This window comes from Jaculus jaculus, chromosome 2 (genome assembly GCF_020740685.1).
Source record: "Jaculus jaculus isolate mJacJac1 chromosome 2, mJacJac1.mat.Y.cur, whole genome shotgun sequence".
NCBI classification, from domain to species: Eukaryota; Metazoa; Chordata; class Mammalia; order Rodentia; family Dipodidae; genus Jaculus; species Jaculus jaculus.
In genome coordinates, this window is record NC_059103.1 from 180,340,116 (window position 1) to 180,367,254 (window position 27,139).

The 27,139-nt window shown below is 39.3% G+C and overlaps 1 protein-coding gene across 4 annotated transcripts in view; it reads left to right on the forward strand.

The window, feature by feature from the left end:
* The first annotated feature begins 9,996 nt into the window (after positions 1-9,996).
* The window catches only part of Ebag9 (estrogen receptor binding site associated antigen 9), a 33,611-nt gene continuing 16,468 nt past the window's right edge, over positions 9,997-27,139 (forward strand). The window contains exons 1-3 of one of the 4 annotated variants that reach the window (XM_045144743.1): positions 14,171-14,190; positions 15,989-16,068; positions 25,948-26,045. In XM_045144743.1, coding sequence (XP_045000678.1) covers positions 25,963-26,045 — 83 coding nt within the window. In that variant the 5' untranslated portion in view covers positions 14,171-14,190; positions 15,989-16,068; positions 25,948-25,962. Of the gene's footprint in view, positions 10,034-10,428; positions 10,477-11,259; positions 11,280-14,170; positions 14,191-15,988; positions 16,069-25,947; positions 26,046-27,139 lie in introns of those variants that run through there. The other 3 variants (XM_045144746.1, XM_045144744.1, XM_045144745.1) reach the window with 3 other exon arrangements.

Sequence of the window (27,139 nt, forward strand, 5' to 3'; positions counted from 1 at the left end):
ACATCCTTGTTCATCTGAGTCAGAGGGTGCATGGAACAAAGACAAAAAACTTGCTCCCTCTTCAATAAATTAGTCCCCCTAAAATGGATAGATAACAATGCAAAAAAGAAAAGTCAGAAAACCGAGAGATCTCCACCAAGGATGACTACTCCTACAATGGATGCCTCCAATGAAATCATAGAGAACTCAACAGAAATTCATTCCCCAAATGAAAACACAACAACCAATGAGACCCTGATCAAAAGGATCACTGAACTAGAAGTAAAGCATCAAAGAACCAACAATCCTATCAACAAAATTGAACAGAATCGTCTCTTAGAGAATTCAGCTTTTGGCAGTAGGCTTAACTTGATTGAAGAAAATGTTAGAATCCTCAAAAGGGTTATGAATGAATTGAAGGTGAGTCAAAAAATGGAAGATCACAACAACCAGTTGATTAAGCTTAATGAAGACTTAATCAAATGCAAGAATGAATTCTAGGAAGCATCAAGATAATCAGAATTTGGGCTGGAGAAATGGCTTAATGGTTAAGGTGCATTCCTGTGAAGCCTAAGGACCCAGGTTTGATTTTCCAGGTCCCACATAAGCCAGATGCACATGGTGGCTCATGCATCTGAAGTTCATTTGCAGTGGTTAGAGGCCCTGGCATGCTCATTCTCACTTTCTCTCTCTCTCTCTCTCCTTCTTTCTGTCTCTAATAAATTTTAAAAAATATTAAAAAAAAAAAGAAAATCAGAACTTGAACTGAAATTGTGTCTCAAAAAAGAGATAGATACAATACAAAATAACATAACAGAAAAGAAAATCAAATAGAAATTCTAAAAGTATCTCTAGAACCCCTCATCAACAGAGAAAATATGGAAGACAGAACCTCTGACCTGGCAGACAAGAGAGAAGAAATTGATTGAGAGGCCAAAAACTTCACTAAGTTGAAAAAATCAAGTGAACAGAACATAAGGAAACTGTGGGACACCCTAAAATAACCAAACATCTGGATCATGATTATATCAGAAGGAGACAAAATCCAGGCTACAGGCATAGAAAACATGTTCAACAAAACTATTTAAGAACATTTCAAAATCTCTCTAAAGACAGGCCCATCCAGAAACAAGAAGCCCACAGAACGCCAAACAGACAGGAACAAAGAAGAAACTCTCCAAGGCACATCATAGTTAAAACTCTTAACAATAAAAACAGAGAGGGTTAAAAGCAGCAAAAGAGAAACAACTCACTACATACAAAGGCAATCTCATCAAAAATACATCACATTGGGCTGGAGAGATGGCTTAGCAGTTAGGCACTTGCCTGTGAAGCCTAAGGACCCTGGTTGGAAGCTCGGTTCCCCAGGTCCCATGTTAGCTAGATGCACAAAGGGGCGCACGTGTCTGGAGTTTGTTTGCAGAGGCTGGAAGCCCTGGCGCGCCCATTCTCTCTCTCTCCCTCTATCTGTTTTTCTTTCTGTGCCTGTCACTATCAAATAAATAAATAAATAATTTAAAAAAATACATCATACTTCTCAATGGAAACTCTGATAGCTAGAAAGGCCTGGAATGGAACATTTCAAAGTATAAAAAACTATGGCTTCCAACCCAAGCTACTCTACCCAGCAAAAGTATCCCTTATAAAAGATGGTGAAAGGAAAACTTTCCATGAAAAAAGTCAACTCTATGATCATATGAACACAAAGCCAAACCTCTAGAGAATACTTCAGGGAATTCACAGAAGAAACCAAACGACACACTTTTTTTTTCTTCAAGGTAGAGTCTCACTCTAGCCCAGGCTGACCTGGAATTCACTATGTATTCTCAGGGTGGCCTCAAACTCATGGTGATCCTCCTACTTCTGCCTCCCAAGTGCTGGGATTAAAGGTGTGTGCTACCACACCTGGCTAAACAACACATTTTTAAACAATGAATGAGTCATGGAAGAAATTTTTTAAAAGAAGAAAAAGAAATTGTAAAATTCCTAGAATTGAAAGATAATGAGAACACGACCTACCAAAACTTATGGAACACAATGAAGGCAGCCTAAGGGGAAAATCTGTAGCACTAAATGCCTTCAGAAGATAAAGTACTCCAAAATTTATAACCTAACTGTCAATATAAAGGCACTGGAGAAAAAAAAAAAAAAGAACAACCCAAAGAGTTCCAGATGTAAAGAAATAATCAATATTAGTACAGAAAATAATGAATTGGAAACTAAGAAAACAATTTTAAAATCGATAAAATGAAAGATCTTGTTCTTTGAAAATGTAAACAAGATGACAAACCACAGGCCAATTTATTCAAGCATTAAAAAATAGACGTCTCAAATTAAGAAAATCAGAAATGAAAAAGGAGAGATCACAACAGACATCAACAAAATTGGAAGAATCATCAAGGCTTGCTTTCAAAATCTCTACTCCACAAAATTGAATAATCAGGAAGAAATGGATGAATTCCTAGACACATACCACCTACCAAAACTAAACCCAGAGCAGATTCATCTCCTAAACAAGCCTAACACATCCATGGAGTTTGAAAAATGGTAATCAAGAACCTCCCCAAAAGAAAAGTCCAGTACCACATGTCTTCTCTGCTGAATTCTATCATATCTTCATTGAAGAACTAAAATCATATTTTCTCAAACTGTTTCACATAATCAGAGACCAGGGAATCCTCTCCAACTCCTTTTATGAAGCTAGCATCACCCTTATACCAAAACCAGACAGATGTAACAAGGAAAGAAAACTATAGGCCTATATCCCTGATAAACATAGATGCAAATATCCTGAACAAAATCCTTGCAAACCAAATTCAACAAAACATGAAAAGCATTAGCTAACTTGACCAAGTAGGCTTTATCCAAGGGATATAGGAGTGGTTCAACATATGAAGATTGGTCAACATAATATACCACATAAATAAACTTAACCATAAGAACCACACGATCATCTTAATTGATGCAAAGAAGTTCTTTGACAAAATACAACACCACTTCACGATCAAAACACTGGAAAGAACAGGCATGGAAGGACTCTATCTCAACACAATTAAGGCCATATATAAAGCACCTTAAGCCCAAATAATACTTAATGGGGAAAGACTCAAAATGTTCCAAAGGAGATGGGGAACAAGACAGGGGTGTCCACTCTCACCATTGCTCTTCAACATAGAACTAGAAGTACTAGCCCAAGCAATAAAGCAAGAGAAATTTTTTTTAAAAAAGGGGGGGACTTGAATTGCAAAGGAAGAAGTCAAGTTAGCCCTATTTGCAGATGACATGGTCCTGTACATAAGTGACCCAAAAGTCTCCATCTTAAAACTTCTAAAGGTGATTAATTCCTTCAATAAAGCAGCAGGATACAAAATCAATGCACATAAATCAGTAGCTTTTCTATGTGCAAAGGGCAAATATACAGAGAAAGAAATAAATGAGGTTGTCCCATTTTCAATAGCAATAGCAACAAATAATTAAATACCTTGGAATAGCACTAACAAAGGATGAGATAGACCTATATAATGAAAACATTAAAAAACCTCAAGGAAGAAATTGAGGAGGACTTGAGAAGATGGAAAGACCTCCCATTCTCCTGGATAGATAGAATTAATATTGTGAGAATGGCGATTCTACCAAAAGCAATGTACAGATTTAACACAGTACCAATAAACATATCAGCATCATTCTTCTCAGAGATTGGAAAAATGATCTCAAAATTCATATGGAATGGAAACAGGCCTTGTATATCTAAACATATACTCAGGGAAAAAACAAAACCAAACAACAAAAAAAAAAACACAACCTCTGGAGGTATCACCCTACCTGATCTAAAGCTATATTACAAAGCCATAGTGACAAAAACATCATGGTACTTGGATTAAAAACATAAACCAATGGATAGAATACTTAGATAAAGTAACTACAGCTACTTGATCTCTGACAAAGGTGCCAATAATGTTGACTGGAGAAGAGATAGCATCTTCAAATTGGAAGAACATATGTGGAAAAATGAAATTAGACCCACTCATTTCTCCATACACACAAATCAAGTCCAAATGGATTAAAGATCTCAACATAAGACATGAATCTCTTGAACTACTGGAAGAAAAATTAGGAGGCATGCTCTGTAATATAGGACTGGAAAAAGACTTCCTGAAGAAAACCTTAGTAGCTGAGGAAATTAAACAAGCACTCAACCAAAGGGATCTCATAAGCAGAGCCAATATATTACTCACTGAATGGGAGAATATCTTCACCAGCTATACCACTGACAGAAGCCTAATATCTAGAATCTACAAAGAACTCAAAAACCTAAACAATAAAAAAAAACAATCTACTAACAAAATGGGGGAAGGGTGAGTGGGGGAGGGTGGGACACAAAACTGTACCCAAATTGAATTGGTACCCTAGAATCTTATATCCTGGAAGCTAGACTAAAAGGTGAAACCCTCAACAGGACCTTAGAGGGAGCACCTGAATCAAAGGGCCTTGGAGGTGGTGAGATGAAACCTAACCTTAAATTTCTCCTGTTTTTCTTTTTTTCTTTTTTCTTTTCCCTTGGTGCTGACCTATACCAACATGCAGTTAACTCCATGAGCTGTTGATTTCCCAAAACAAACAAGACAGACTTCTGTCAGAGGTTAATGGTAACACCTTACTGCTGAAGACACCATAGGCTGTTGTCATGGACCATGAATAGACCTGATTGGAATCCAGATGAGAGCCAGTCCCCAGAAAGTTAGCCCATCTAGCGCTGGAAAGCCCTATATGAGCTACGGGCCTGAGGGGGAAAGTAGCCAACATCTCTTTGAGCAACTCAAAATCTTAGCAACTCAGAAGCCAACAACCTGACATGATACTCACACAAGTGCAATAGTGGCACACAGCCACAGTGGATAATCAACTGCTCTTGGATTGGCTAACAGATCCACTCAGTGGAAAGGAACCCACATCTGAACTGGGAAATAAGTGAGAATCATATGCAGGTAATGATTTTGCTTTCCAATTTCAAGCTCCCACTAATCTTGGGCTATAAGAGCATTTACACCCTTTGAATTCTTTTTTTTTTTTAAATAATTTTTCTGTAACTTCTTTTTTTTAAATTTAATTTATTAGCTTTCTTTTCAGTAAATACAGGCAGTTTGGTACCATTATTTAGGCTCATCTGTGATCTACCCCCTCCCATTAGACCCTCCTTGTTAATGAAAATGGGTCATGCATTGTGGAGTGTAACTTTTTTTAAAAAAAATATTTTATTTTATTTGCAAGCAAACAGACAGAAAGGGCTGGAGAGATGGCTTAGCGGTTAAGCGCTTGCCTGTGAAGCCTAAGGACCCCGGTTCGAGGCTCGGTTCCCCAGGTCCCACGTTAGCCAGATGCACAAGGGGGCACACGCATCTGGAATTCGTTTGCAGAGGCTGGAAGCCCTGGCGTGCCCATTCTCTCTCTCTCCCTCTATCTGTCTTTCTCTCTGTGTCTGTTGCTCCCAAATAAAAAAATTAAAAAAAAAAAGAGATTGAGAAGAGAGATAGACAGAAAGAGAATGGGAGTGCCAGAGCCCCCAGCCTCTGCAAACAAACTCCAGATGCGTGCACCCCTTTGTGCATCTGGCTAATGTGGGTTCTGGGGAATCGAGCCTTGAACTGGGGTCCTTCAGCCTCACAGGCAAGCACTTAACCACTAAGCCATCTCTCCAGCCCCACCCTTTGAATTATCCCTTAGAGAATGATAATCCCATTTAACCGGTGCTGACTTTACTCTCTGTTGGAGAATCTGCTTCTCTCTTCCAAATGGTTAGGGGACCTGAGGAGATAAATGACCCAGTGCACTTCACCCCGGCCCCATCTGAAACCATAGAGGAATTGGGGAAATGAGCAAGAGTTTTGCTTTCTTGGTGAACCTGATATTAGCACAAGGGTGAAGGAGATGATAGACTCTGAGGACACTCAACTCCTACCAAAGCAGAGATCCAGAGGCTCCATAGTGCCCATCACTGAAGCAGACTAAAAATGCTCCCAGCATAGCTCAGGAAATTTTGTGGAAGAGGGAGCAGAATGATTGTTAGAGTCACAAGTTGGGACATTATGCACAGAGACATTGCCTCTCCACCATAAGTGAATGCTGCCCCCACAATGCATAACCTACAACCCCCATGGGGTTGACCTCATCCAATAAGGAGGGGCTCTTCTAAAAAGGGGAGGGCATGAGGGAAAGTATGGTACCAACATATGTTGTTTATACACTAAGTATGTCCATATCTAAAACAAACAAACAAAAAAACCCAGAAAAACCCCAATGTTTAAGCACAATAAGACTTTGTATAAATAAAAAATAGGGGCTGGTGGGATGTGGTTATGGCACTTGCCTGCAAAGTCAAAGGACCCAGGTTTGATTCCCCAGGACCCACATAAGCCAGATGCACAAAGTGGTACATGCACCTGGAGTTCGTTTGCAGGGGCTGTAGGCCCTGATGTACCCATTCAGTCTCTCTCTCTCCCCCCCCCACCTCAAATAAATAAATAAAATATTTTTTAAAAGTACTTATTTACATGTTTCAAAAAATGGTTTGTGCACAGAGCAGGGAAGATTAATACACACTGTGGAATTAAGGCAACCCATAAAGAAATTTTTCATGTCTCAATAGTAACAGTTGGGCTTGGGAGATAGCTCAGTGGAGAAACTGCTTGCTTTGTAATTCTGAGTACCTGAATTTGGAGCCCCAAGCCCCAGTGGGGGGAACAAAAAAGAAACCGTGCTGGGTTTCTCTAATTTCAGTGTGCCTACAGAGAAAAGGAAGATGGAAAGGTGGGAGTTGAACAATGAGAGACAGTGTCTTCAATGAAAAATGAGGGACCCTGCCTCAAATGACATACAAGGTGAGGATTGATCCAATGTTGTCTTGTGATCTTCACATGTGCATATGGCATGCGCATACTAAATAAATGAATAACTATTAACAAAATAGTCATATTTGACATACATATATGACAATTGTCATAGTCTATTTGATGATAATTTTAATTCTATCATAGAGGTTTTTTCTTTTTTTTTCTTTTTTTAAGGTAGGGTCTCACTCTAGCTCAGGCTGACCTAGAATTCATTATGTAGTGTCAGGGTGGGCTTGAACTCATGGTGATCCTCCTACCTCTGCCTCCCAAGTGCAGGGATTAAAGGCATGCACACCACACCCGACTCTACCATGGAGTTTTAAAATCCTTTTGGTTCCTCCTACTTGATTTTGGTTCGCCCATTCCACCCATTGACACACATAAAGTTTGGGCAAAGGACAAGACTTAAAGTTATACATTCCAAGAAGTGGTCCATAAATGGGATTCCATTTTATTGACACCTATTGTTCCCAATTATCAAGGTTATAATCAACAAGTAAATACTTAAAATATTCTTTTATAGGTGTCTCATAAATAAATTTTGCAATCTTCAGAAAATTTTGTTGTTGGAAGTGGAAAATTATTCAAAACTATTACAGACTTATGAGAAAGAAGGATGCCATGGAGCATAAGTAGTTGGAAACAAAGAAATAACATCAATGAAAAAAAAATTAATGCTTATGTCAGGAATATTGAAATTGAGGAATTTTAAAAGTACTGGAAATTTTATGTAAGGATTTAGGCATTAGAAGAGGTTACAGTTATCACAGGTGTTTAAGGGTCTGCAGAAGTTTTCCTGGGTTTAGCAAAGTATAGCTAGTAAAAATGATATAGTTGTATAATATTTCTTACTGTAGTAACTGCTAGTATCTCTGAATGCTTGTTATCTGCCTGACTCCGGACTTCGAGTTTTGCAAGTGTTAAATTTGCTAATGAGGAAACCTGGGTTGGGTACAAAAACTGGTCTGTTTATTTAGAACCAGAGCAGGAGTCATAAATTCACTTTATTTTGCTTTGGAAGATAAGCATAGTAAAATGCTGTCCTGGCTTGGTGGTGTGCCACTGTAATCCCCCATTCTCAGTAGGCTGAAGCAGATTTTAGGCTTGAGAATAGCCTATCATAAAAGATAAACAAACAAAACAAATATTTATATTACTGATAGAAAATGTTGGGTAAATTGCACTGGAGAGGGGATGGTTGGTGAATCCATGAGAACACAGGTAGTTGTAGGTTTTTTTTTTTTTAAATATGACATTTTTTTTAAAAAAAATGGCATATAAAGAAAAATGGTAGCTGGCCAAAAATTTTTTTTTTAATTTTTTTTTTTTTTTTCGTTTTTCGAGGTAGGGTCTCACTCTGGTCCAGGCTGACCTGGAATTAACTCTGTAGTCTCAGGGTGGCCTTGAACTCACGCGATTCTCCTACCTCCGCCTCCCGAGTGCTGGGATTAAAGGCGTGCGCCACCACGCCCGGCTTCCAAAAATTTTTATTAAGTGCTTCTATTGACAACTTCCATAATTATAGACAATAAGCCACCGTAATTACCTCCCTCTACACTTTCCTCTGTGCAACTCCACTATCCATCATACCCCTTCCCCTTCTCAGGCTCTCTTTTATTTTGATATCATCATCTCCTCTCATTAGGATTGTCATGGGTAGTAGGTAGTGTCAGGCACTGCGAGGTCATGGATATCCAGGCCATTTTGTGTCTCAAAGAGAGAACAGTAAGAAGTCCTACTCTCCTTTGGCTCTTAAATTCTTTCTGCCACCTCTTTGGCAATGAACCCTGAGCCTTGGAAGGTGGGATATATGTGTTTCAGTGCTGAGCACTCCTCTATCATTTCTTAACACTATGGCAAATTCTAAGTCATCCTAAGGTCATTGTCATCTGAAAAGAGAACCTTCTCTAACCAAAAGTGAGAGTAGCATTAATATATGGCTATCAATATTAAGAGAAGTGCTTACTGGGCAGTTTGTTGAGCATAGTACATACATTTTGGCAGCATGTATTCCCTTCCGTGGAGCAGGGCTCCAGTCCAATTAATGAGTTTTGGTTTTCCCCATAACAGACATGCTACTATTACAACCATTGGCTGGTTTGGCCTTGCTGGTTAAATTTAAGGCTTGCAGTGTTCACTTTTATTTATCTCCACCAGTGATTTCTCTCTCCCCCATGGAACTGCATACAGCATAGCTTTTTCCAGCTGTTAGCTGATCTACACTGAAGAGATTTTCAGCTCAGCTCCAGTAGGATTTCTCATAGTTGAGCAAAATTTGCAAAAAGTGTTCAGATTTTGGAGAAATGAGAAAAAAATATATATATTTTCCTCAGCAATCACTTTCCAAGAGTACTTTCCTGTGAGTTCTCTGTCCCTAGCAGCAAAGCAGTTTAGTTTTTTAATAACCTACAATGTAGAAGGAAGGAAAATCGTAAAGCATCAGGCTTCAGAGAGTCAGTGAAAGGACAAGAGGTTGGTAGTGGCTAGCCCAGGCTGCAGTCCAAGGCCTAATGGACTCGGTGACATATGAGTAGACTATATCCTGAATGGATTTAGCGTTTAACATGCTTCAGGTGCCTCGGGAATGTGGACTGGCCAACATTCTGACACACAGGGGCCCTTCATGCTTTGCCAATAGAGGCTGCTGCTTCTGGGTCCCACTTGGCAGAAAAGGGCTGGCTCGGAGGTGATGCTCGGCACCTATAAGAAAAGTAGAACCTGGTTACAGGAAAACATTCACTCAGCCTCTCCAACCAGCCACAAAAAGCCAAGAGGCCAAACCTCAGCCCGCGGCTCGCCTCACGCGCCCCGCCCCTTGGCGCTCATTGGCTCCAGCTTCAACGCCAGAGCAAAGGCTTCTTCCTATTGGTCTAAACAGGACTGGAGGCAGAGTGCCGAAGTTGAGGGCCTGGAGACAGCTGAGCACCGCCTTCCGGGAGGGTGAAGGGGCGTGGCTAGGGCGTGGCTAAGACGGCCATGGCAGCTGCGCGGCGGCAGAGGCGGCTGCGGAGGTGCGCGCGCCCGGCTTTGAATGAGCGGAGCTGGGGCTGAACTGGCCGAGCGCGAGCTCTGGGCAGCGTGCCGCGCACGCGCCTCGTGTGCGCGCGCGTGCGCGCGCGGCCCGCCGCAGCTCGGAGCGTCCGCCGGGCGGGGAGGGGGAGGGGCAGGTGAGTGTGTGCGGCCCGCGCGCGCCCGCCCGCGGGGGAGGGGGCTTTCCTCCCCTCCCTCACCCCGACCCGACCCCGGCCCCGGCCCGGGCCGCCGCCCCCGCACTTCCCGCCCTTTCTCCTTCCTTTTCGCGCCCCTCCACCCGACCTCCCCGCGCGCCTGGCCGCCAGCCCGCGGTACTGTTTCCGGGTCAGGGAAACCCTCGCGATGCCGCGCTCACGCGTGGCGCCGGGTCCCCAGCCACGGTCCTCGGGTCTCCCCGTGGGTGCGGGGTGCTTCCTGCCCGCGTCCGCAGCCTCTCGCCTCGGGGCGCGTGTGCGCACCCCCGCCCGGCCTGGCCCGCCGGAGCCATCCGCGCCCCGTGGGCTCGGGGAAGGCGAGGGCGCGCGACTTTGTGCACCTATGCAGTGGGTATCATGTTAGCCCCGCCAGCCGATGTTAGGTGGGTGACCACAAGTTAAAAGTATTTGAGTTAGGAAGCCCCCGGTTTCCATCTTTCAGAGACCCCACTCGCCGGCGCAGGGTGCTGTCACATTTGAGGGCCTCATGGTCCAGAATGATCCTTATCACCGGTCCTGGAAAAACCACTCTTCTGCTGCGGCAACCTTTGCTTTTTTTAGACTTGAAATCGGGGATGTTTTCTCTTTGGAGCGTTACACGCTACGTGAGAATATTCTAGACTGTTGTAGATCATACGCTTTTCAAATGGTGATTTTAAAAGACTCAGAAATAAGAGTTTTGAGCGTAGGCTGGCGTGTTTAGTGGCTACCAGTAGGTTGGCCTGTCTTTAATGAACTGTGATATGTACATCACACGAGCTGGAGCAGTTCCTCAGCAGTTACAAGGATAGATTGATCTGACAGTTTCTCATGCAACTTTTGTTTTTTTCCTCAGTTGTAGGAAAGCCACTTTTCAGTTGACTTAAAGCACTTATCGATTTGCCAAAGGTGTCATATTTCCAAAAGCTGCCTTCTGGTACATGCCAATTTTCTGCATTTTCCTAGTACTTTTAAGGAAATTTTTAGTTTTAAAATTAGGTTATTTGAGTATTGTGCACCCCTAGGACGTATCTTACATCACTGAAAGTGGAAAGCAGCGTAAATACGCATTCATGTCAAATTGGTGATCAGAAATTGTGATTAAATGAGCTACTATTTATGTTGTTCTTGGTTCGTATTTCAGAAACCACCCTGAGGCAGTGTGTATGAGATGATACTGTAGTGCCGTGAGGTGGGGCGAGCCTAGGTAAGGGGTGAATCTTCTCTTCCCGTGCTGGGGTGAGTCATTCTGTCTAACGCACAAGCCATTGTGGGCCTGGGCGACTTGTTTGGAATAGTGAAATTTGACCATAGCTGAAGGAATATTTATTTCCTCCTTTCATTCAAAAAACATTTGAATGCCTTCTGTGTGGCGGGCACTGGCTAAGTAAGACCTAGAAGCAACAAACCGACAGCACTGGCGGGGTTCTGCCTTCCCAGATTCACACTTGAAGTGTAGGAGGAAGTTTGTGGCAGTGGAGCAGCTGACAAGGTCACCATGCTGGGTAGAGCTTCCCCCACCAGTGTCCGGTCTGCTATGGAATAGGTACTGATTTGGATTCCTTTAATTCACTTGGAGCATGAGTACGGGTCCTAAAGATTACTTCTCTCTACATATCAATGTAATGCAGAGGTGTTTGATTCAAATATTTTCTCCATTTCATTGAGAGTGCTTGGAAATTTTATCTTGATGTATATCTTCACTGATTACTAAGAATGTTATTAGGTGTTATTGGATTTTGAATTAGATGTTTGTTAGTTTGAATGCAAGGAATTCTAGGACTATGGCCGCTTGTGTACCCTGCTTCAGTGCATTGAAATCAGGACAATAATATATTTCTTAATGCTAAGTTTTGTAGATTGAATGAGTTAATATTTAGATAGTACTTGGTACATAGAAGATGGTCAGACACAAAAGGAAAAACTCCAAAGAATGGGCATGTTCTTATGTCCATGTGGGTGTATGTGTGTGTGCATGTATGGCCGGGTGGATACCATGGCACAATATGTGGAGCTGAGAGGATAACTTTAGTGTATCAGTCCTCACCTTCCACTTTGTTAGAGAAAGGGTTTTTAGTTTAGTGTTTTTGTTTGTGCGTTTATTCTTTTAACCACAAAGCACACCAGAGGAGCTGGTGCTGAAGTTTCAGGATTCTCTGGACTCTGCCCCTACTTGCCATAGGTGTGTTGGGATTATAGACATGTGTGCTACTTGCATGGATTCTGGGGATCCAAATTTGGGAGTTGGTAGTCAGGCTTGCACAAGCCATCTCCCCAGGCAGAATGAGAATATTTGTGAGTACTAGGAGGGAATGATGTTTGGGAACCAATAGTTTGATTTTTTTTGTTTTCCCATTTAAACTTTAAAATTTTTGTTGGTATTATAAGTATGTGTGTAAGTGCTCCTACGTGTGGGCACACACGTGTGTGGTAGGCTAAAGGTCCTTATTTTTTTTCCACTTATTTACTTGAAAGAGAAGACAGTGAGTAGGGACACATCAGGGCCTTCTGCCACTGCCTACCAGCTCCAGATGCATGGACCATATTGTGCATCTGGTTTTCTGTGATTATTGGGGAATCAAACCCAATCAGGCTTTGCAAGCAAGCATCTTTAACCACTTAGCCATTTCTCCAGTTCCCCACCTAATTGTTGTTGTTATTATTAGTAGTAGTAGTATTACTGAGATACTATCTTGCTGAACTTGAACCACACTGAGATTTGGACTCACCGATTCAGCTATTCTAGCTGACCAGCAAGCCCCTGGGCCTGAGGATGCTCTTAGCTCTACCTCCCCTGCACAGGCTGCTCTGCTGTGTCTCACTTCTGCAGAGGGTGCTGGGAATGTCACCTCAGGTCCTCACACTTGGGTGGCAGGCTCTTCACCGACTGAGCCATCTCACCAGGCACCTTTAACTTTAAAGTTTATTTCCATTTACTGTTGGAGACATTCAGGGTGGCAACTACTTATTGAATAATTACATCAACTGTATTTGTGGGAGGGTGTTAGCTGTATGAATTTTGTTCTTGGTTTTTCCTTCAGATAAATCCTAACATTGAACCCTCCCTAAATATTGAACACCTTCTTTCAAAAAGTCTTGCTAGAGTATCTTTTTGGTTCAACCTTTTTCCATTACCATATGCCATAAGTCTTGTAGCTATCTATATTTTTTTTTCTGAAAATGCACTTGAATTTTTAAGGTTGCACTGTTTTTTTTTTATTTTATTTATTTATTTATTTGAGAACGAAAGACACAGAGAGAAAGACAGATAGAGGAAGAGAGAGAGAATGGGCGCGCCAGGGCTTCCAGCCACTGCAAATGAACTCCAGACGCGTGCGCCCCCTTGTGCATCTGGCTAACGTGGGACCTGGGGAACCGAGCCTCGAACCGGGGTCCTTAGGCTTCACAGGCAAGTGCTTAACTGCTAAGCCATCTCTCCAGCCCTGCACTGGTTTTTATTAGTATACAAGATAATGAGTTTATGATGGCATTTCACCTCTTAATTTAAAATGTAATTTGATTATATTCACTTAGTTTTTTCAGTATTAGTTTTTCCTTTTTTCACTGTTTATTTTAAAACTTCAATACTTTAAGCCAGGCATGATGGCACACAATTATATTTCTTTTCTTTTGGTTTTGGTTTTCTAAGTAGGCTTTTGCTCTAGCTGAGGCTGACGTGGAATTCACTATGTAGTTTTAGGATAGCCATGCATTCATGCAATCCTACCTCTGCCTTCCAAGTGTTGGGATTAAAGGTGAGGGCCATCATGCCTGGCTACAACTATATTTCTATCTTGGAAGGCTGAGGTGGAAAGATCCCACATTTTAGGCCTCTGGGCTACATAGCAAGTCCCCTCCCCCCTCAATAAAAATAGAGTGTTATTAGTCCACTAACCAACTATAGTGATTGTTTCTAAAAGATGTTGATATTCGACTGGGAGGCCAGTGTGTTTCAGTGGTGAATGTATTAGCTAGTTGCAGTACCTTGAGCCCCACACGTAACTTCCTCATTTACAAAATTAAGAAGATGGATGAAATATATTATCAATTACTCCACCACAGGAAACCTGTGATTCTCAGTGCTTACTCAGTAATTTTCCTCCCTTGACAAATAAAAGGTAAGAAGACATAAAACATTAATTCTGTTTTCACATTCTTGTGAGTGTGTATGTGTGTATTCATGTGGGTGTATTTCTTGTAACTGAATTTAACATGAAATTTGTTCTGCCTCCCAACAGTTTGTTTGAGATTGACTTAAATCTATACCTCAGCATGGGGAAACTTGATCTCTTGATCATATTGGGTCTCCTGACCCTGAGAAATTATCTTTTTAAATTAATGCAGTTCCTTTAAAACTTCTTTCGGCAGTATTTGGTAGTTTACAAAATACAAATATTTATCTCCCTAGTTATAATATATGGTTTTAAATGATTTTCATGATGCTTATATAATTTTTTTCTGATTAAAAATTATTTATTTATTTGGGAGAGAGAAAGAGACAGAGAGAGAGAGAAAAAAGAAAATGGGTGCACCAGGGCCTCTACCCACTGCAAACAAACTCCATACACATGCACCACCTTGTGCATGTGGTTTATGTAGGTACTGGGGAATTGAATTTGGCTCCTTAGGATTTGCAGGCAAGTACCTTAACCACTAAGCCATCTCTCCAGCCTAATATTTTTATTTATTTGCAATCAGAGAGAGAGGTAGAGAGAAGAAGCAGAGAAAATAGATGCACCAGGGCCTTTGCCAGGTGCAAACAAACTTCAGATGCATGCACCACTTTGTACATCTGGCTTTATGTGGGTATTGGGAACTAAACCCAAGTTGTTAGGCTTTGCAGTCAACTGCCTTAAGTGCTGAGCCATCTCCCCATCCCTGTAAAGTTATTTTTATTTATTTATTTTTAAGTTTTTAAATTTATTTTTATTTATTTCTTGTGACAGAGAGAGGGGGAAGAGAGAGAGAAAGAATGAATATGAGTGAGAATGGGCACTCCAGGGCCTCCAGCCACTGCAAATGAACTCCAGATGCATGTGCCACCATATGCATCTGGCTTACATGGGACCTGGAGAATCAAACCTGAGTCCATAGGCTTCATAGGCAAGCACCTTAACCATTAAGCCATCTCTCCAGCCCTATTTATTTATTTAAAAAATATTTTAATTTATTTACTTGCATGCAAAGAGAGAGAAAAGAAAGACGGAGAGAATGCATGAGCTATGGCCTCCATCCACTGCAAACGAACTCCAGATGCATGTACTACTATGTGCATCTGGCTTTATGTGGGTACTGGGGAATTGAACCTGGTTCACTAGCTTTGCAGGCAAGCACCTTAACTGCAGAGTCATTTCTCCAGCTCTAACCTTGTTTTCTAATGTTACTTTCTTAATTATTATTTAATATAATGAATGAATTTTTAATTTTTTTTAATTTTTATTTATTTATTTATTTATTTGAGAGTGACAGACACAGAGAGAAGGACAGATAGAGGGAGAGAGAGAGAGAATGGGCGCGCCAGGGCTTCCAGCCTCTGCAAACGAACTCCAGACGCGTGTGCCCCCTTGTGCATCTGGCTAACGTGGGACCTGGGGAACTGAGCCTCGAACCAGAGTCCTTAGGCTTCACAGGCAAGTGTTTAACAGCTAAGCCATCTCTCCAACCCGAATTTTTAAATTTTTAATTAATTAATTTACTTGCAATGAGATGGAGAAAGAGAATAAATTGGCACACTAGGGTGTCTTGCCACTGTAGATGAACTCCAGATGCATGTGCCATTTTGAGCATCTAGCTTTATGTGTTACTGGGGAAATGAACCCAAGCAGTCCGGCCCTACAAGCAAGTGAACCCAAACTGCTAAGCCATCTCTCCAGCCCTGGATGTTTTATATAAACAGTTTTACTTCTTCTTTTTCAGTCTGGATACCTTTTATTTCCTCCCTCACCCCTTGGTTGAAGTGCCTAGAACAACCTACAGCTTTGAATACATTTGGAAAAGTGGGTGTACTTCTTTGTGTTATTCATAATCATGGAGGGTGGTAGGATTTTTGAGGTTTTCACTGTCCCATATTACAGTAGCTTTTCTGTGGACCTCCTCCATCAGGCTGAGAAGGTTCCCTTCTGTTCCTAGATGCTGAGTTTTTAATCAGGAATGATAATAAAGTTTACCCAACTTTGTTTCTATTAATAAAATTATTTTTTCAAGCTGGGCATGGTGGTGCACGCCTTTAATTCCAGCACTCGGGAGGCAGAGGTAGTAGGATCACCGTGAGTTTGAGGCCACTCTCAGAATACAGAGTGAATTCCAGGTCAGCCTGGGCTAGAGTGAGACCCTCCCTCGCAAAACCAAACAAAAACAACAACAACAACAAAAATTTTCAGAATTTTAATATGTGATTGCATGTTGCTTTGGTTTAGTGTTTTAGATTTCTTTTTCTGAGGTAGGGTCTCACTCTAGCCCAGGCTCCCCTGGAATCCACTTTGTAGCCCCAGATGAGTCTTGAACTCACCGAAACCCTATCTGAGCATGTTGGGATTAAGGGAGTACACCACTGCACCTGGCTACATGTGATTTTTGAATATTAAATCAGTTGTATGTTATGTGTTGAGCCCACTTAGTCTTGATGTACTTGTCCTCTTATATATTGTTAGATTCAGCTTAGCCAAATTTTGTTAAGATCTGTCTGTATATTCATAAAATACAAATATCTCGTATTTTTATTCTTTCTTTCTGGTAATTGTAAGGAAAGTGTAAGAGAAAAGCAAAAAAAAAAAAAAAAAAAAAAAAAAGCTTGATCTCTACAGACAGACTGTTTATTGAGAGAAACAGCGATGGGCAGCAACCTTCCCATGGGATGAAGGCTGAAGCACTGGGCCAGGCTGGGGTGTAGGCTTATAAAGAGGATCCTAAGAAAAACAGACTGTACCATGTACAGTAGATAAGGAACTCTAGTTATTTGTGTCCTTGATCAGAATAAGCGATTTTTTGGCCAAATTGTCTAGGGAGGCTATCCCATCAGAAACTTTCTGTTCCCTCAGGGTTTTCTGAGTTAAAGGGAAGTTTATCAATGGGAGTATCTTGTCAAGGCCACATGCCTCTGTGACTTCTTTATTGCCTGTTAGTTTTCGTCATTAACTCTTTAGTTCCCTCTAGTTTTCAGGGAAAGCTGTTTACCCTTCAGTCTGGACTCTGGAAAGAGGGAAAAAAAGATTGGTGGGGATGTGTGGGGCATCTAGGGAAGGATTGTGTGGACTGGAATGTGGTGATGACTCCTCTGCAACTACTTCAAGCTGAGGGGGCAGTAGATCTCTGGGGTGTCTCATGCAGTCTTTTGGAAGTTGGATGTTTAGGTGCTGATATTCATTGGCCATGAAGAATTCGGTGACTGGCTGTGAAGTGAAGGTGACAATTTTATCTTGGAGGAATTCAGTGAGGCAGGCATGTGAGTATGCAAGGACCAAAAGAGAGGGTGAATATTATAATTAGGGAAATAAAGTACATGTCAGAGACAGGATAGTTTTAACTAGAAGGGAGTAGAGCTGTGAAATTTCTTAACTTACAGCAATAGATATCTTAGTTGGTCGCAGAGAAATGTCAGGTCACATATAAAGAAATAATATTATTGGCCATTAAAAAGGCTAATATAGCCCAAAATATTATTGGCTCTAGATTGATAACATTTACCTCTCCACAATCATTGTAATCCATCATTGAAGTCTTAGATACAGAGGTGTGGCTTTTGGGAGTTTCAGTTTTTAGTTTTCCATTTGCCAAACTTCATTTTGTACTTTGTGTACATAGTAGGCTATTATCCCATGTTGATCTCATGAACAGGCAAGGAGGTATCTCTTCAGGAGAGTGATAGTTATCAGAGCCATTAGGAAAGAAACACCTAGATCATGTCAAATTTATTCATTATGATGTGGTTAATATCCATGTATGAGTTTTCTTGCATGTGATGTGACATTACAGGTGACATTAACATTATATTTAATGTAAAAAATTATAATAATATAGGAGATAGGTAAGGAAGAAGGAATTGTTAACTTGGATGGGAAGTTAATTTGAATTTGTTGAAATAATAAGATTTGGTTTAGGTCAGGTAGGTAGTATAAGAGATTAGTATTAAAGCAAACTTTAAATATCTTAAATTATTTTAAATTTAAATATGATAGAGATTAAGAAGTTAACTAATTCTGAAGTTTAGGTTTAAAGGGATTTTTTTTTTTTTTTTGGTGTATGTATGTAAATCTTTAATGTAGAAGGTTCATGGTCTTTACTTACTTGGTCCAAAGATCAGTATGTCTTATCTTTGGGAGAACTAATGAAAGTATGTTAGACTGAAAGGCTAAAAGTTTGATTAGTCTTGATAATTTGTTATTATCAGTTGCTTATTTTATAAATATAATGAACTATGTTTTATATAATTATATTGTTTATGTAACACACTGAAATATATTTTACATAATTAAATTTATTAGAATAAATTTATTGAAAATAAATAAAAATCTTACCCAATAGGAAAACATAAGAGTAGAATACTTAAGAAAACTATTGTTGTCCTATGCAACAAAATAAAGGCTTAGTTTTGATTTTTATGTCACATTTAGATAGTGTTTAAATAAACAGACAAAACTAGTTACAATATCTTGATCTTGTTAACCTTGATAGTGATATGGGAACCTAAGGCTTACAGAACCAGCACCAGAGATGGAGTGGAGAATCAGTCTACTTTCATATCCGTGTGAGTCCAGGGGAAATCTCTTCCAAAGCCTGTAAAAAATGGTCAATTAGTAGAGAAATACCTGTAGCTATGTTATGGAGTTAAGAGGAAATGCAAGGTACTTTTAGTACTGTCCAGAAGCTATAAGACCAACTATGGCCTTGAAAGAGTATAAAAACTATATTGTCAGTACAAAAACTATGTAGAATGGGACATAATTAGCATGGAAGTTTATCACAGTTATAAGACATAAATTTGGGTCAGAGACCTTTCTTTATAAGTAAATTTATCACCTTATTATAGAGAATTGTTTGAACTATGTAAATAATTAAGGTAAGAGAAATACAGAGAATCATCTTTTCTGAGGTAGGCATATCTTAGTTTTTAAATGTTTAACAGTTACAAGTATAGGCAGTACATGTCAAGTAAGACAGTATAAAGTTTTGGCATTTGTATTTGGTAACATCTTTGATTAGTTTAGATACCTGTGTGGGTACCAATTACCCCACAAACTGGAAGCAGAACACCAGCATTTAAGATAATTTTTCTAGAGCAAGGAGCATGTCTTAAGTATGAATATATCTATAAGTAATGAACTTAAGATATAAGAAATGAGACAATTAACTTAAGTAAATCCTTGACTGAGACTGATGATACATAGCTTAAGAATGAAGCCAAATCTGGTCATTGTTGAGCTAAATTAGTCTGATTTTAACATGCATTAGAGACATTATGATAAGCATAAAGTGGTTTTTTTCATCAGCTACCTTTAATCATTGAGCCATTTTTAAGTTTAACATAAGGCAGTACTTATGACTGGTAGAATATATGAAGCCTAGACAAACTATATTAAAATTGTTTGTATATTGCAAACTTTCCCAGGACAGGAGGAGTTTCCTCATTTTCCCTAAGAACAAAGTCACAATTACTAAATTAACTTTCATAAGACTAAGACAATAATGTAAATGGTAATCACCCAGTAAAATAGCATGAACAAGACAGGAACCATTTTAAGATTGCACTGCTTTTTGTTTGTTTAATATATAAGATATAATAAACTTACTAAATAGTAAAAGGTTGACAAATAGAGGACCATAGCAAAGTTGGTTGAAAATTTTAAAGTCAGTCTTTCACAATCATTATCATGACCAGATTACTATCAATGAATTAAAGTTTTTAAGTTTACAGCCTGTATAACATAGCCTCCTGTTTCCAGCCAGGGCTATCCTTTGTTAGTCTAATATAAGCCCTAGGCTAATAGTCATCTTATATATCTCAAGGAGTCTGTAATCTGATCAAGTACTTTAAGGCTTAATCAACCTTATCTTTAACCTTTTGTTTAAGTTTACTCATACCTTCATCTACTACTTTATTCATATCTTCATCTACATATTTTTACCTTACAATCTATGTAACCCCCTCTGTAATAATCTTTTTCATCAAACATTTATCAACATTTAAAGTTTCCTTTCCAGTTTATCTTCCTTAGTCAGTTCATCTCATAACTATCAACAAACACTTTCATTGTTTCATTGTCCTTACCAGTAAGACATTTAATATGACCACTTAGGTTTTTTTTTTTAACTTCTGCTTTTATGGGTTTTTTTTTTGTTTTGTTTTTTTTGGTCCCTGTAGTTAAGTTAATTCTAAATAGACTGTCTGGATTATGATTGTCTTGTCTTTCCATTGTCCTGGGTTAGCAGTCCCCCTATGCTCCCCACTTTTCTTGAATATTTAGAAGGTCAATTATACTAATTCCATATTTTTTGCTTTTATGTTACATTTAGATAAGGTTTAAATGAACAAACAATTCTCATTAAAAATGAATCTTGATTTTTGTTAAACTTAGTTTTTTTTAGTAGTCAGTTTAGCAGTACAAAATATAGGTATAGCTCATCTTAATTTTGACTTGAGATATAACAATATTAATAAATTTATCAAACATTCACAAAAGCTGATGAACTAGATGAACAATTAAGATGAGAAAAAATATAAAGAATGAAAATTTACTCTGCCACATGTTCTTGAAAAAAAAAAAAAGAATGAAAATTTGAAGTTAACCCATTTTTACCACGGGCAACCCAAAACTTTTTTAGTGTAAGTTTCACAACCTTTTCATATCATTATCATATCCTTTCAGTAACATCTCTTATAATAAACTTTTACCTTATAAATCTTTTCTGATCCAAAAACACATCTCTTTCTGTAGAAGCAGGATTAGAATTTGGTATACAAACGTATCTATTGTAGTAAGCATGAAAAAATTGTCAAAAACATACTGTTAATTATTTTAAAAATGGTTTTAATAATTTAACATCATCTTAAAATATATGAGCATCAGAACACTTAATGGCCACAAGTATTGGGACAACTAGTGACCAAAAATTTAGTCACACATAAGGACAGACTACATGAAGCATAGAACACATGACATGACATGATTGGCCAACATCAGACATGATAACATGAGACATGGAGAGACATCGTTTTAATATTTTAGTTATGTTTTAAATTGGTGAGGACTTAATCTTAACAGGGCAACAGCCAGTGGTTTGAATTTCAAGTTGACATTTTTTCCTTTGGTAGCTTATGATTAAAAGGGAAAAGGGAAAAGGGAAAATGGAAAAGAAAGGAAAAACCCTAAAAGCTTTTAGCAAGGAGAGAAAAACTAGATATCCATATGTAGAAGAAGTTAAAAAGGTCCAATTAAGATGAGTTTCTTTAAGGGGGCAGAGTTTGTATTTGATTTAATGAGATGGCTTGAATTTGGAGTGAGAGGGAGAGATGATGGAAAGTCATACCCAGATGGCATAACTGTGTGAGAGATAAGAGTTTTAGAAGGGGAAGGATTTTAGAGGGTTTCTGGTGACAAAGGAGAATTTGGTAGGTAGAACAAGAAATACAAAGGGAAGAGCAGGAACGGTGGACAAAAAAGCCCTGAAAGTAAGGAACCTTAGACCACTTGTCATGTTTTCTGAGGAAGTTATCAAGTTCAATAAGAATATTAAAATCAAAAGTACAAATTCAGGCCGTCAAGAGCCATTATCTAAAGAATATTGTAGCCAAATTTGAAAAGAGATCCAGAGTAATTTTGCAGGCATGAGCTCAAGAAGTTTGAGTTCCTTTAAATTAGCCTTGAGACATGCCAATGGAGTGTCCTTTGGAACAATTTAGAACCCATTTTATAGAACAAGAACTAGAATGGCCAGTCCTGCCACCAGGGACATCTCCCAGGTTTAGGGAGGGCAAATGAAACACAAGGATTAGGAGGGAGTGTCACTGTACCCTTAATGCTTGGGGTGTCCCATGGAATGACATGTGGAAGGCTCCTGGAGTCTTCAATCATCCATGGACCAAAAAGTGAGAAACTGGAGTTTCTAAGGTCAGAGTGGCATTCTTCCACCACAGACCAAGAACAAATACCTTGTCCTGAAGTAATTTGATGAGGGTGTGGATGCAGTAGATCACATGGCAAGAGGCCTCTAGTCTGGAGTTCAAAAGTCTGGTGGGAGAGAGTGAAAAGAAGGAAAGGAAGAAGCCCCCAGGTATCAACCAGGAAAGACTGGAGGTTTCAGGACATAGGTGGCACTTTAGTTCAGAGTAGTGAGCACAGTGAGTTTTTGTTGGCAGTCAGGTAGAGAGGAGAGAGAAAGAGAAAGGGCAGGGGTGTGGCCTGAAAGCCCCAGGTGCTCCCATCTGAGTCACAGCACCAAAATGTTAGGAAAGTGTAAGAGAAAGCAAAAGACAACACTGGACTTGACCTCTACAGAAAGACTATTTATTGAGAGAAATAGTGAGGGGCAGCAACCTTCCCATGGGATGAAGGCTGAAGCACTGGGCCAGGCTGGGGTGTAGGCTTATAAAGAGGATCCTAAGAAAAACAGACTGTACCATGTGCAGTACATAAGGAACGCTAGTTATATGTGTCCTGGTCAGAATAAACGTTTTTGGCCAAATTGTCTAGGGAGGCTATCCCATCAGAAAGTTTCTGTTCCCCCAGGGTTTTCTGAGTTAAAAGGAAGTTTATCAATGGGAGTATCCTGTCAAGGCCACATGCATCTGTGACATTTTATTTTATTTTATTTTATTTTATTTTATTTTATTTTATTTTATTTTATTTTATTTTATTTTATTTTATTTATTTATTTGAGAGTGACAGACACAGAGAGAAAGACAGAGGGAGAGAGAGAGAATGGGCGCGCCAGGGCTTCCAGCCTCTGCAAACGAACTCCAGATGCGTGCGCCCCCTTGTGCATCTGGCTAACGTGGGACCTGGGGAACCGAGCCTCAAACCGGGGTCCTTAGGCTTCACAGGCAAGCACTTAACCGCTAAGCCATCTCTCCAGCCCCTCTGTGACTTCTTTATTGTCTGCTAGTTTTAGGGATCATCATTAACTCTTTAGTTGTCTCTAGTTTTCAGGGAAGGTTATTAACCCTTCAGTAATATATTTGGTTGTGTATCTGTATGATGCTAGAATTGAATAATTTGAAATGTAGTTCCTCTTTCTCAGTGTTTCGAGAAGTTTGTATAAAATTGTTATATTTTTCTGTGCATTTGGTAGAATCCAGCAATGGATTCTTTGCCTGGGATATTTTTAACTACCAATTCAATTGATTTAATAGGTACACAGATTTTTTAGGTTATCTGCTTATTTTGTAAGTTGGTAATTTATATCTTAAAGGAATTTTTCTATTTCATCTTGTTTGTCCATTACAGACATAAAGTTGTGTACAGTGTCTTTCCACCATCTTATGTGCTGACTCTCATAATGTTACCTTTCTCCTTGGCAAGTCTTTTCTTTTAGCTTTTGGAGATTGGCTCTGCTCTAGCTCAGGCTGACCTGAAATTCACTATGTAGTCTCAGGTTGGCCTTGAACTCATGGAAATTCTCTTACCTTTGCCTTCCAAGTGCTGAAATTCAAAGTGTGCACTGCCATGCCCAGCTGCAAAGTTCTTGTTGTATGTTCTCTTTATTTTATTGATTAATTTTTCTTAAGTCTGACTTTGAAATAGTTGTTTCAACTTTCGTTTGGTTAGTGTCAGCATAGTAGTCTTTCCCATTTTTGTTTGTGTCTTTAGATTTAAATTACTACTTGTATGTGGAATGTGTGTGTATGGATTTATATATACCACAGTGCATGTGTAAAAGCCAGAGGAGAATCCTGGCATGTTGGTTCTTGCCTTCCACTTGTTTGACACAGGGTCTCCCTTCTTTGCTATTGTGAATGTCATTTTAGCTGGTCCAAGAGCTTTGGGATTCTTGTGACTCCAACTCCAATTGCCCTGGATGCACTGGCATTACAGGCTTTTGAACTGCTTGTATGCAGCTTTACATGGGCTTTATGGATCCCAAGCTTGGGTTACTAGGCTTTCACAGCAAGCACTTTTAACCATTGAGTCATCGTACAGCCCCAAATGTATTTTTTTTTCTTTAAGGTAGGGTCTCGCTCTAGCCCATGCTGATCTGGATCTTACTCTGTAGTTTCAGGCTGACCTCAAACTCAGAGGGATCTTCCTACCTCTGCCTCCTGAGTTCTGGGATTAAAGGTGTGCACCACCATTCCTGGCTTTCTTTTTTTTTTATTTTTAAAAATTAATATTATTTTTTTCAAGATAGGGTCTCACTCTAGTTCAGGTTGATGTGGAATGAACTCTATAGCTCCAGGCTGGCCTCAAACTTACAATAGTGCTCCTACCTCAGCTTCCCAAGTGCTGGAATTAAAGGCATGTGCTACCATACTTGGCCACAGTTTATTTTTATTAGTATATGAAGAGTTAGGTCTTATTTTGATGCTTTCAAAAAAATTGTTTCTGTTTACCTTCCTTATTTGTATCCTTCCCCAACTTAGTCTCATTGCACTTCCCTAACTGTATTTTACTTCTTAAATATTTATTTATTTAAGAGAGAAGGGGGGGGAAGAGAGAGAGAATGGGCCTTCTGCTATTGCCAATGAACTCCAGATGCATGTACCACTTTGTGTATCTGATTTGACATGGGTGTACTGGAGAATCAAACCCAGGTTGTCAGAATTTGTAAGCAAGGACCTTTAATCACGGAACCATCTCTCCAGCCCTCATAACTATTTCTAATTGGCAGTATATAGTAGGGTCTTCCTTTATTGCACCCAGTGTAACAATCTGCCTTTGCATTGAAGTTTCCAGTTTGCATGTAATGTTACTATCTGATTAGGTGTAAGGCTGTCACCTTGTAGCTTGTTTTCAGTTTATCCCATCTGATGTTTGTTCCTCTCCTCTGTTGTTTGTTGCCTCTTCTATTGGGTGGTCATTCTCCTTTTTTAGCTTCTTGGCTGTGGCTGGTTTTTGCCTCTCAGAATCTGGATTAGTGGACTTAATAAAGGTAGGCCCAGGTGTCAGTATTTTTTTGAACAGATCTATAGTTTTTCAAACTACTTTTCTAGACAGGCTCTCTGGTTTCTTTGAACTTAGTAGCTATGTGACTTTGCATGAGTTATTGAACTTATAGGCTGTGACTGAGTGAGTTACTGAATTTATTAGCTATGTTATTTTGAATGAGTTATTTTGATCTAACAATTCAATTTCTCCATCTACAAAAAGTTATGACAAAAGCCTATCTAGAGCCGGGCGTGGTGGTGCACTCCTTTAATCCCAGCACTTGGGAGGCAGAGGTAGGAAGATCACAGTGGCCACCCTGAGACTACATAGTGAATTCCAGATCAGCCTGGACTAGAGTGAAACTCCACCTCAAAAAAAAAAAAAAAAAAAAGCCTATCTAAAGGTTAAAATACTTAAAATATTTTGAATAATGCTATAATGATTATGGTTCAAACTTCAAAAGGCATAGAAAAGTTTAATAAAATTATTTTATGTTTTTTGATTTTCTAATTGTAAGAAAATTATTAAATAGAAAAAGCAAAACTTTTCAAAGGCAACCTAGAAGAAAAAGAATTTATCTGTCACAGCTATGGGGCATTTAAAAATCTAAATTCTTAAGTTGTTAATTTTTTTGTCAAAATTTTTGTCAAAATTTATTCATATTTGTAGTTTTTAGAGAAAAGTAAAGTCACATTAGAGTTTCCTCAGTGTGTAAGGGCTTTTCAGCTTGACTTAGAAATTGGAACATGGCTTATGAGATGAATTTCATGTAGTGTTTGTGTGTGTGCTTTTCCACAGGTGTTGATTCCCAGCATGGCCATCACTCAGTTTCGGTTATTTAAAGTTTGTACCTGCCTAGCAACAGTATTCTCATTTCTGAAGAAGTTAATATGCAGGTAAATAAATCCTATGCTCAAACAGATCTATTTTATATACTTACTGACTTAGGATTCTTTAATAACTTCAAAAGATAGGAGAAATTTTGTTTACTATGACTTACTGTCCATAATAATATTGAATCTTATCTTTTAAAAATATTCTTTCAGGCAAGTGCCTTAACTGCTGAGCCATCTCTCTAGCCCCCAAAATATTGTTTCAAACCTATAGTAGTTCAGTTATGTTGTCTTTCAAACTCTTCATTTTCCATTTCAATGTGTTAAATACTTAATACTATAGAATTTCAGAAAGCAGCAGACCATCTTTAATACTATAATCATTACAGAACTTTTTGTATATTGTTTTATTATAGGAATATTTTCTTATTGGAATTCAATGGAATTAGGCAAGGGAATTCTGTATATACTGCAGTATGAATGGTATCTTTATGTTTATTTATAAAATCTTCATCAGACAAACCCTAAATTTAAATAACAGCATCTTGTTGATTTTGATTTTATAAGGGGTCCAATGTAATTTATTTGGTTTCAGCAGTCATCTTTAGATTCCATGTTTTCCTGTCTTGTCAAATGAGCACACCTTCATGGCATGGCTTCTCAACTGCTGAGGTGCCTCAGGACTCACCACCAAACTCATATAGTGCTCTAAGGTCCAACAGAACACAGCAGTGGTCAACACCTCTTGAACCCTGGGTTCCTAGCTCAGAGTAGGTCATGTTTGCAACACCAGATCCTGTAGCGTTCCTTTTGTAGATATTCTTAAAGCTTGAGATAAGTTCTGTTTACTTGTGTTTTTGGTGAGATTTTAGCAATAATATTGGTTTAGATTCTAATTAAAAGTGAGTACTGGGGGCTGGAGAGATGGCTTAGCGGTTAAGCACTTGCCTGCGAAGCCTAAGGACCCCGGTTCGAGGCTCGGTTCCCCAGGTCCCACGTTAGCCAGATGCACAAGGGGGCGCACGTGTCTGGAGTTCGTTTGCAGAGGCTGGAAGCCCTGGCGCGCCCATTCTCTCTCTCTCCCTCTATCTGTCTTTCTCTCTGTGTCTGTCACTCTTAAATAAATAAATAAAAATTAAAAAAAAAAGTGAGTACTG